Source organism: Myotis nattereri, assembly GCF_964212035.1.
Source record: "Myotis nattereri genome assembly, chromosome: 6".
NCBI classification, from domain to species: Eukaryota; Metazoa; Chordata; class Mammalia; order Chiroptera; family Vespertilionidae; genus Myotis; species Myotis nattereri.
This window is the reverse complement of record NC_138081.1, coordinates 34,150,400-34,162,452: the sequence shown is the minus strand read 5'-3', so window position 1 is coordinate 34,162,452 and position 12,053 is coordinate 34,150,400. Positions and strand designations below refer to the sequence as shown.

General features: G+C 39.0%; 1 protein-coding gene across 2 annotated transcripts in view; it reads left to right on the top strand.

The window, feature by feature from the left end:
• Positions 1-12,053, top strand: part of COL9A1 (collagen type IX alpha 1 chain) — an 87,561-nt gene that overhangs the window by 30,240 nt on the left and 45,268 nt on the right. For both annotated transcript variants that reach the window (XM_081094482.1, XM_081094483.1), the window contains 3 exons: positions 620-673; positions 5,551-5,604; positions 8,294-8,347. In XM_081094482.1, the coding sequence (XP_080950608.1) occupies positions 620-673; positions 5,551-5,604; positions 8,294-8,347 (162 nt within the window). The remainder of the gene's footprint in view (positions 1-619; positions 674-5,550; positions 5,605-8,293; positions 8,348-12,053) is intronic.

The following is a 12,053-nucleotide window of genomic DNA, read 5'->3' as shown; positions in this document are numbered from 1 at the left end:
GGGATTGAGTCTGAAACTTGGGCCTGTGCCCTGACTAGGAATCGAACTGTGACCTCCTGGTTCATAGGTCGATGCTCCACCACTGAGCTACACTGGATGGAAGTCCACTTCTTATACCAGCCCTTCTTCACCTCCAGGAAGGAGATGGGTATGGAAGAGGCAGAAGGGTTTTCAGAGTAGCCCCCAGAGAGCATAGGACCCCAGTTGAGTTGGATCAGAGCTGTCACATTGGAAAGTAACTTACTGGGAAAGACAATACTCGTAACCCAACTGTGAGAGAAAGTTTGGGGTGGAGGGATCTAGGGGTCTATAGTCATTGAACCATGTTGCTGAACCAGGTTATGGAGCTTTTATTACTCTAGAACAGTGTTTTCCTATTAACTAAGACTGATACTTATCTTATGTAGCAGCCATGTAATACATGTGGCATTACTGAGGTCATTTAAGATAGTTACATAACCTTTTTCTTAGCAGCACATTGACACAGAATTGGGGAAGCAAGATCATTCAATCAGCCTTCTGACCACTTTCTGTGCCAATTCCAGTACAAGTATTCTTTTTATTTGTTTGTTTGTTTATTTTATTTATGTGTTTGTTTATTTATTTTTGCATTTGTTAGGGACATAAAGGGGCTAAAGGAGAAATTGGTGAACCTGGAAGACAAGGCCACAAGGTAAGGAAAATGAGTATTTAGTGGGTAAGTTGTAATTTGGAGGTAGTGACCATTTATTATAAGGAATTATAAGGAATGATAAAGTGTGATATTTTACTCTTCTTTTCAAGTGATAATTGACAAGTTCTCAGTAGATGTATCAATTATAAGGAATTATAAGGAATGATAAAGTGTGATATTTTACTCTTCTTTTCAAGTGATAATTGACAAGTTCTCAGTAGATGTATCAATAGTCTGGCTAAGCATAATATTCTAATGTTGTTCAATTATAAAAAAACAAAGAAAGCCAGATACTTTTTATTCTTTCCTGTATTGCTACCTCTTGGTTTTTCTTTTCAAATCAATCACACTCAGCTTTTTTTCTTGATGTTTTTAATAGTCAAATGTTATTCAGCTAGATTTTGCACTCCACTACACAAAATTTTATGACAAGTGTTTTTGAGACTATCAAATAGAGAAGTTGGTTTGATATTTCTCATCTTAAGTTCTGCAATAATTTATCTACTTTTTACCTTATTTTTTATTTCATATATATATATTATTGATTTCAGAGAGGATGGGAGAGAGAGAGAGATAGAAACAACAATAATGAAAGAGAGTCATTGATTGGCTGCCTCCCACATGCCCCCCTACTGGGGGGAATCTAGCCTGAAATCCGGGACCCTTTAGTCTGCAGGCTGACTCTACCCACTGAGCAAACCGGCTAGGGCTATTTTTTACCTTATTTTACTATAACTCAGATTTTAACTCATCTGAAAGTTAGCAATAGCAGTTATGATATTATCTGGATAAAAACATGGAATCCACAGCACAACTTGCATTGGGGCTGGCATGCTTTCCCTAAAAAATTAGGCTAAAATTTAAACAAAGGGGCTTATTTGCCCTTTTATTATCCACTAGTGTAAATCTCCTTTAAGAGTCTAAGTATTTGACTTTCTGTATAGTAGAATTTTTGTCTCTGTTAGTTCTATAATATTTTCTAAAGTCCAACTGTTATTATTAATGCAGGTTCTCTAGACTTTGTTGACTATGTCCTTCTATATTTTTATTGGGTAATAGCAAAAGATTAGTCCTTTGTTTGAATATTAAGAGCTAGAGAGACAATTTATTAGTATCTTCAAGAATTAATATCCTTGAACTCCTTGAAAATAAGAGTCTGTTGAACAACCTCAAGTAATTAGGATAAATAAGCCAAATTTCTGTACCTTATTACAGTTTGGACACTTACTTTAAAAATATTTTATTACTTAGGCTTTGACTAATTAAGGTATTTTATTTAAATGGACTATCACAGCTGGGTTCTTAATGTCTAATTGTGGAAAATATAAAAAAATGAGTACTCTGCATGCCCATTTCTCCATGGAATGTTAAAATCATAATTTAATAATTTCAACAAATATTTATTAAGTACTTGCTATGTGCCAGGGTTTATTCTGTCTGCTAGGGTCACAGAAGTAAAAAAATATGTCCAATCATGAAGGACTGGATAAATTAAGCATGACATAGCCATATAATAGAATATTATCTAAGCACAAAAAAATAGTGTGTATGAACATTAAATTGCTCCAAAAGATATTCATAAGGTAATACTCATAATAAAGCAGATGTAGACCTCTGGTATTTTTGTTGCCATGCATCCCTTCATTCTTCTTTTGGTGACTCCATTTCTCTGGGAAAATTCTAATCCCCAATCCCATGGGACTTGGGAATGGAGTTGTCAATCAGAATATCTCTCTACTCTCCCTATGAAACCAGTAATTTTGATACCTATGCAAGTTAGTTATTTGAACCCTCAAGTTTGGTTTGGCCTTCAGTGAGGAAACTTCAAATTGTTTTGGTGCATGAGGGTCAAAATTGGCCAAAATTTTCATTGGAATTGTTGAAAACTCCTCTAATTTATACATGTTTGTGTTACTTAAAACTTTCAGTGGTGTCTTTGAAAATTGACATATGAAAATAGGATGACAATTGCTCATTGAAGAATGAGCCTCAAAAGGGCTAATAGAATCATGTAACTGTAAACAGAGAGCAGAATGAAGAAGAATTGAGACTAAAGGCCTGGAGCTTGAATTCAGATTCACCATACTGCCTTGAATTTACTCAACAAATTAGTTAAAGATTTTAAAAATTGTTTATGAATATCAGATTGAATAGTCAAAATTTTTTCAGTGAAATGTTATTAAATTTCTACTTCTAAATTTGCCATTAACTTTGTGGTTATTGATTAGTTGTGTGCTATTCTTCTGCTGGTAAATATTTAAATCAACTACATTACTCTGAGGTTTATCAAAATTCCATGGGAAATACCCCAAACCCTGTTAATGAAAACTTGCTATGAACATATCAATCACTGTTGTTTTTGTAGTTAGTTAGGGAAAGACAAGCAGCATTGAAATATACCCATCTGTTGATTATCCACTCCATGAACCAGCTAATTCACTAGCTTTCCCATTGGGACTTCCTTTTCCTGCTGTCAATCATATATTCTTATGGAATATAATCCTGTCTAATAAAGAGGGAATATGCTAATTGACCCTCACGCCATTGCAGGCAGCGCCCACAGCCAATAAGGAGGGAATATGCTAATTGAATGTCCTGCCCTCAAAGATGGCAGCACCCACAGCCAATAAGGAGGGAATATGCTGACTGCCCCACCCTCAAAGATGGCAGTGCCCACAGCCACAAGATGGCGGTGCCCAGTCCCCTTATCCTCAGATGGTGGCTGCCCAGCCGCCCAGGGCCGCCCGAGGCTCAGGTAACCAGGGCCGGCCGAGACTTGCACTGCCGGCAGTGGCAGCAGCAGAGGTGTGATGGGGCATCGCCTTCCCCTGATCGCCGGGTCGCCTCCCACTCCTGAGGGCTCCCAGACTGTGAGAGGGGGCAGTCTGGGCTGAGGGACACCCCCCCCCCTCCAGTGCATGAATTTTCATGCACTGGGTCTCTAGTCTAAATATAATAATGATACTAAAATTACTATGTAAGATTCTCTTAACTCATTAAAAAATCAAGTATAAGTGATTTAGGTATATACTAATTCTTTGCATTATATGTCCAAGTTTTCTGTTAATATTTCCGTTAAATTTTTTGTATTTTCTTTTGTGTGTGTGTGTGTGTGTGTGTGTGTGTGTGTGTGTGTCTAAATATAAGGTACAGTATGTGGAGCAAGAACATTGTGAATAGAAACATGAAATAAAGAATAATAGAAATATTTACATAATATTAAAAATGAAGAATTTTTCTCATCATTAACTTAATTAATGATATCCATTACCAAAGTATTGTAAGGCAGTATACTTATTGCATAAAATAAAACTTTTTCCCCTGGAGTCAATAAAGTAATCTTTCTGTAAGAAACAGCAGTTGGATTTTCTTTTAGAATATATTAACATTTAAAAGTGCACAAGAGGTTATAAAATTAATATTTAAAAATCAAAACAATAATTAGTTAGAAAACATAATGGAAGAAGACTCCATTGATAATAGCTACCAAGACTAATATGAAGAAAAGAGCAAAACTTTATAGATGGAAAGAAAGAGAACTGGCTAAATAGGAAGATAAACTGAGTTCCAATATAGAAAGAGTCAATATTGTAAAGATTTCAATTTTCTACATATTAATCTATTAATTTAATGCAATCCTAATATGAAGCAAGTAGTATTTTTGTGAAGATTTGCCCAACAATTTCTAAAGTTCATCTGGAAGAGTACACATTTAGGAAAACTGAAAAATAAGAGTAACTATAAGCGAAAATAAGGTAAATGAATTCTCTCTACCCGAGATTGAGGTGTATTATAAAATTTCAATAATTAAAATGCTGTGGTATTGACAACATCATACAACAGATCAGTATAGCAGAATAAGAAGCCTACAAACAAGTATATTTAACAATTTAGTATATATTAAAGATGAATTATCCAACGTGTGTGGAGAGAATGTACTAGTCAATAAGTGGTATTAGAGTAAGTGGCCCATTACCAGGAAAAAGATAGATAGATTTATACCTTATATTTTACATCAACATAAATTACTGATAATTAAAGATTTCTATTATAAAATTACTAAGTGAAATATATGGATGAAATACTTATATTTTGGGGGTGGAGAAAGTTTTTTTACCACTGACATCAAAGGTATAAGCCATGAAAAGAAAGACTGATTTAAATACATTAAAAATTTGTATATGGTATCAAAATGATAATAAGAAAAGTTAAAAATAAAAATCATAATTAAATAATATTGTAGTTTATGGAAAAGTTTTCACAGTGTGATCTTATTTTTCTAGTAATACCCCCCCCCAACATATGCACATTTGAAGTATATATGCATACATGTTCTCGCTCTGTCTCTCTCCTCTCTCCCTCTCTTTTCCTCCTGCCCTCCTTTCTTTATAAAAGCATCTAAAAAGTTACTGGTATTTATAGTTGAAAGGTGAAATTTGGGTGGCTTTATTTGTATACTTCTTTGTATTTTCTTAATGTTTTATAATTAATATGGATTACTCATGTAAAATAATGGTTTAAGGCATAGTAGAGTAAGTCAGAGGATGCCTAGTAAATTTAAAGTATGCCAATTTACAGGGGCATAGAAAGGGAATGGACTGACTATTCTTGGGGGTGGAAAGGGGTGTGGGGGATGCGGGAAGAGACTGGACAAAAATTGTGCACCTATGAATGAGGACAGTGGGTGGGGAGTAAGGGCGGAGGGTGGGGTGGGAACTGGGTGGAGGGGAGTTGTGGGGGGAAAAAAGAGGAACAGATGTAATAATCTGAACAATAAAGATTTAATTAAAAAAATAAAGTATGCTGATTTAGATCAAGCCTATTTCTATGCTCATTTGCTAGAATAACAGCAGGTGTGCTTTTCGGTTGCTTTTTAGGGTGAAGAAGGTGACCAGGGAGAACCAGGAGAAGTCGGAGCTCAAGGACCTCCAGTAAAGTATTTTTAAAAAATTTAACTAGGACATGCGAATATTCTTTTTAGGATATTTGGAATATTTTCTATTTGGCATTTGGATTAATAGTGTTACAGTAACATCATATTCTCTATTTTTTTGCCAAGCCAGTCTTAGGAAATTATTATTTTTTTTCAAAATAGGAAAGATCCCCATTGTATATTCAAGCACCATTTTAACAAGAAAATTCTACATATAGCTACATATGTTCATTTACTAAATTTCAGGGCTAGGCAATCTGAAAAAAATGTTGAACACAGAGGATGATATATATTTTCTGTGTTCCATGGTACTATTTATTACATAATATAGTGAGAAAATTTTGTGTATCCTGAATATTCAGCAGGTATATCATCTGGATTTAATGTATCTTATGCCAGCATGCAATTATTTTAATTAGAACATTCTCCTCGCCCCCCTGCCCAATCCTCACCTGAGGACATGCTTAGAGAGAAAAGAGGAGAGAGAGAGAGAGAGAGAGAGAGAGAGAGAGAGAGAGAGAGAGAGAGAGATTGCCTTCCCTATGCTCCCTAACTAGGGATCAAACCTGAAACCTGGGTATGTGCTCAACCAGGAATGGAACTGGCAACCTTTTGGTGCACAGGATGACACTCAACCAACTGAGCCACACTCCGACTGGGCTAATTAGAACATCCTTAATTGCTTGTATTCATCTTTTAATAAAAAGTTGATCCCTTGTGCTTTGGCAAATTGCTGCAGTAATATGCACAGTGAGGAAATTGGGGCTATCAGCATACTTCATTTAAAAATGTTTGTTAAATCAGAATTTACATTACTTTCATATATGAAAATGGAATTGTGCCACTTTTTGGTCACAATGAATAATAACAATTATGGAAATAATAATTTCAAGATACACACTGAACATTGTAGCTAGCTAGAAAAGGCTGGGTCTTGTTCTCAGACACTAAAGAGTTAAGAAGAACAAACACGGGGCCACCCTTCATGCCCTTGCTCTGTTCTCCCTGCACAACTGGCTTTTATAAAGGGTGCAGGGAGCGTGCAGGGTAATGCTTACCAGAGCTGATGGGAAATCAAGCTAAAGGAAACGAGTCAGAGAATCTGTAAGAAATAGACTCTGCTTTTAAGCCATGTGAAAACTTTAAGGAAATCTGAGGAGTCCAAGGGTGTTTGTTCCAGAAGCTCGCCTTCCTCTAGCCTTGATATGAAACACTATTTTGTGAGTGGAAAATAGAGGTAAATAGTGTGAGAGACTTATGCTTTATTTTTTACCTGATGAAAATTTGATAGGTCTTAAAAAGTTATTTAAAAAAACCATTCCCAAAGATGCTATGAACAGGATTTTGCAAGGAGCATTTAAAAAAGTGCTCATGGATTAAGGATCTCTGTTGGCTGCTTCATGGCTCAAGCGGTGCATGGGGGCTATCATTAGTGCGTGCTGACCTTCTGGGGTTTGGGAGTGGATATGGAAAGATGTTTTTGTAAAAGTACAGATTTTCACTTTTTAAACATGTCTCTATAAAGTTATGTACAGATTTAAAAAAAAATACATTTTGGAACATTTATAAACAAGCTCTGCCCTTCAAAGTAGTCACCCTGAGGGATGATACATGGCATTGTCATGACATCGCTATGACTCAAAATTACCTTCGAAAAGAGCAATTTTAATCTGTTATGGCCACATCTCACATTATATCCTAAGCAGCTATCCTAACCTGGATCAGCCTGCATATTTGTATTTCAGGTCAATCCTAACTGATCTACATAGACTTTGTGACTGACCTGGATGCAGAGTTGGCCATGGAATTGCTCCATTTTTTCCATGTGAGAGTACAAGGGGAATAACTGGCCTTGAGCTACTTTATCTTAAGCCAGTTACAGTGGACAGTCAGCAAGTTGTTCATAAGTAGCTACCCTACTTCTTGCTGAAGCATCTACCCACTGTTGCTCCCTGGGGATTATGCTCACTCTTTACAGGATTCATTTTTGGGGCCCTCCTGCTGTGGGATCAGAGAGCCAAGAGGTAACATTTTAGTAGTGAAAGGGATACCAGAAATCACACTCCACACCCTCATTTTTAGGATTACCCACTCTGGTGCCTGGGATTGGGTGAGATGGGTTTCTACTGGACCAAACTGGAATTCAGAATGCACTTATCATGGAAATGGGTTAATGAATAGTGACTATAGGTGGCTAATGGAGACTTGAGCAGCTGCATTTATAGGTCATAAGCTTTAGTGGGTTAGCTTGGGAACCTACTTGCCTTTGATGGCATATAATGGGGAGAATAAATTATCCCAAGGTCTAAAATCAGAAGCATGTTACACGTAACCAATTTATAAACCATGAAGGAGGTGAGATGGGCAGTGTATTCTGTATATATTAAAAGCTAAGCCATATGCTTTACCATAATTCTCTTGTGCCAGTGATAGTTACTTTTGTCATCAGTAATTGTTCAAACTCCAGGGTATGTAAATCTTCAACATTTTAAATAAGGATTTACCATCAGAAGAATTCTCCTTGGATTTTTCTTTCTAAACTAGAAAAGTTCATCCATATGATGTCACTATTTGTTAATGTTACCTTAGGTTGTGATAACATCCTTCTTCTGGATCAGTTTTTATGATGAGATAAATGAGTATGTGCTTCAACTACAATAATTCACTTTTCTTTTTTACATTTCTAGGGCTCTCAAGGACTGAGAGGCATCACCGGCATAGTTGGGGAAAAGGGAGAAAAAGTAAGAATATGATGATTATCTATATATATAAAAGCCTAATAAGCAAATTGTCCCTTTGGGAGTTCGGCCAGGAGACCAGGAGTTCGATGCTCACTATGATGTGTGCTGAACACCAGGGGGCAGCACGGAATGAAGGAAGGCCTGGGCCAGCAGCTGGGAAAGGGAGGCCCTGGCCAGCAGCCAGAAGGAAGGCCCCACCTGGCAGCCGAAAGGCCCCAATAGACCCTGATTGCCAGCCAGGTCTAGGGACCATACCTGTGCACGAATTTATAATATAAAAATGTATAAATGTTTACATTTTTGGCCATTTAAAAATATCTTATCTTCAACATCACGTTTTTAATTATTATTTTTAAAATATATTTTTATTGGTTTCAGAGAGGAAGGGAGAGGGAGAGAGAGAAAGAAACATTAATGATGAGAGAGAATCATTGATTAGCTGCCTCCTGCACGTACCCTACTAGGGATCGAGCCCGCAACCTGGGGATGTGCCCTGATTGGGAATTTAACCGGGACTTCTTGGTTCCTATGTTGATGTTCAACCAATGAGGCACACCAGCTGGCCACTTTTTATTTTTTGTTTGGTGCTTTGTAGATGTTTGGTTAGAGTTTCACATTTCTGTTTATCACTTAGCTGATAAAAATGAGTAGTATGCATAATATTTGTCATATATTTTATATTTTAAATAGGCAAATAGCAATAAAGAGGGCCATTATATTTTACCTCTTAATCATTAACTAGAGGCCCGGTGCACAAAAATTTGTGCACTGGAGGGGGGGGGTCCCTCAGCCCAGCTTGCCCCCTATCACATACTGGAAGCCCTCAGGGATGTCCTACTCCCTGCTCCCTGCTCCCTGCTCCCTGCTCCCCTTGGGGAGTGGGCCTAAGCCACAGTCTGGCCTCCCTTTGTGGGAGGCGACCCAGCTGATCAGGGGAAGGCACCAGCCCCATCACTCCACTATTGCAGCCACTGCCAGCCACTGCAGCCGCCAAGGTGTTTTCATCAACACGGACTCCAGTCCCTTCAACATGAAAAAAATGACAACTTTCTTTAGGCATTTTCAAGATGTGTCTTTCATAGGATATGACATTTCTTTCTTTCTTTCTTTCTTTTTTTATCCTCACCTGAGGATATGTTTCCATTGATTTTTAGAGAATGTGGAAGAGAAAGGGAAAGACAGAGAGAAACATCACAGTGAGAGGCACACTTTGATTGGTTGCCTCCTGCATGGGCCCTGACCTGGGCCCCGGCCAGGGAGGAGCCTGCAACCTAGGTACATGCCCTTGGTCAGAACTGAACCCAGACCCTCTGGTAGGCCGAGGCATTACCCACTGAGCCAAACCAGCTAGGGCAGGATATGACATTTCTTAATCCTCCAGCAGCAGACCTTCCTTTTTGTCTCCAGGAGTGTAGTAAAAAAACCCTAGATCACCTATTTGGACTCTCATTACCCAAGTTACTAAGGATATTACCAGTGGCATACAGGGAGCTAAGCCAATGAGCAGTCAGAAAAGGTGTTTCCTCTGTAGTTCACACCAATTGCCGGCTTGGCCCCTGCCCAGTCCTAATGCCTCTGGCCGAGTCATTGGCCCTGGGCAGGGGACCCCCAGCTCCCACCATGGCCAGCTCTGCCCCTGCTATCCATGATCGCTGGCACCGCCCCTTGTGCAGTCCCACCCCCAGCTCCCACCCCCAGCTCACCGCCACCCCTGTGCAGGCACAAGGCCTCTGGCCGAGGACTTGGGCCTGGGCAGCACACCTTTAGCTCCCCGCCACTATCAACATCGCTGGGCCTAATGCCTCAGTCTGTGGCTTGGTGCCTACGTATGCAAATTAATCGCCATCTTTGTTGGTGGTTAACCACCATCTTTGTTGGCAGTTAATTTGCATATCTCCCTGATTAGCCAATGGGAAGCGTAGTGGAGGTATGGTTAATTACCCTTTTTGTCTTTTATTAGATAGGATAGTAGTTAACACTGGTAACACTGATGCAGTACTTGGAGAGGAAGGCAAGGACAGGGGAAGATGGAAAGGGAGAGTGAGAGAAGGCAAGATGCACTCAAGGACACTGGGGCCCTCAGTGGCTGTGCTGCCACGTTGATCACTAAGCTCTGTTCTTAGCAGGGATCATATCCTTGTGTCCGGAGTTCACCAACTTGTTCTTATCCTGGTCTCAGAGCCCAGGTTCTCCTAGCATTTCCATTGTAAGGTGCTCTGCGAGATGCTGGGGAGATTCAAAGAGGAATAAGGACTTCTGCAAGTTAGTTATTTATTGGGAGAAAATAGCTAATTATAATGCAAACAAGAGATATATCAACTTGAGGACAAGTGGTATGAGGGAGTGAAGACGGAATAGCTAACCTTGATGGGGAACTGGGAGGCTCCTGAAGGCGTTGGCGTCAGAAGACTGTCAGGCCTAGAAGGATGAGATATTTCTGCTGGCGGAGGATAGAGGTCAAGGGATGCCTGGCTGAGTGAATATCTTAAGCAAAAACCATGGAAACCTGAAAGTTCATGATGTTCTCAGAAGTGTCTGTCTTGCTCTGTGTGTGTGCATGTGTGTGTGTCTAGCTCAGCCATGGGCAAACTACGGCCCGCGGGCCGGATCTGGCCCGTTCGGCTGTTCTATCCGGCCCGCGGAGCCGAAAGAGCGGAGGGTTCTCTTGCTCTCCCCTCCGCTCCTTCACCAGCAGCAGTGTTAACATGTATTAGTTCACACAAACACTCCATCCATTCTTTTGTTTCGGCCCTCCCGTCCAGTTTAAGAACCCATTGTGGCCCTCGAGTCAAAAAGTTTGCCCACCCCTGGTCTAGCTTCTTTACCAGACTTTAAGAAAAACAGTTACTCCTTCTTAGAAAGTATGTTAGGAAATGCAATTTGTAGGATCCAGAAAAAAAAAAAAAAGCACTCTTGCCCCATTTTCTTTAGAACGTCTGTGGCTAATGGCTAATTTATATCATTCTACAAAGAAGCATATAGCCTTCCATTAACAACTAAACAAGAATAATTTGTACACTGTCAGTTCTCAATAAATGAAATTAAATATATTTTTAAAGAGATGCACATTATTGTGTATTGGAAGAAATGATTTTGTGAATACTTTCTTCAACTTCATTTTTTTTAGCCTCTTTTAGGTATTCTCAGTCTGGCTGATTTCCTCTTTCATTTCTTTAAAAAACAACAACACACTGCACTTTAAAAAATATTTTACATTTCTATATTCATGTTACCTTAAGTAGTATTTTGTGTGTATCTTTTCTGTTATTAAATAATAAATCCCATTTATTTCACAGTTGCTGATACCAGGCCTTTGCTTTATCTGGATTTAAATCATTTCTAGTATATGTGATCCCTCACTTTGAAACCAATTACCGATCTTGATATGCTTTTTATTTGAGGCATTTTTCTAGTTGCTATTTTTCAAAATTTCTCATTTCCTCTGGTTTCTGTCAAATTCCTACCAATTAAAAAAAAAGCCCTTCTTGTGAACTCAGGCCCATCGAGCGGTTACCTAGTAACAGCAGTTTGGGTCTGAGCTCTCCCTGAACAGCATGAAAGAGAAAGTGCATCAAAGTCATTTCTATAATGCAAGGCTGGGCGTCGCTCTCACAACACAGGCCGGATGATGAATGCAAGTTTTTCTCAGGTCTTCCAAGCCCCTTCTTCCCCGGTGAATGTAGAATGCCTACTGCTTTGTTCTGGT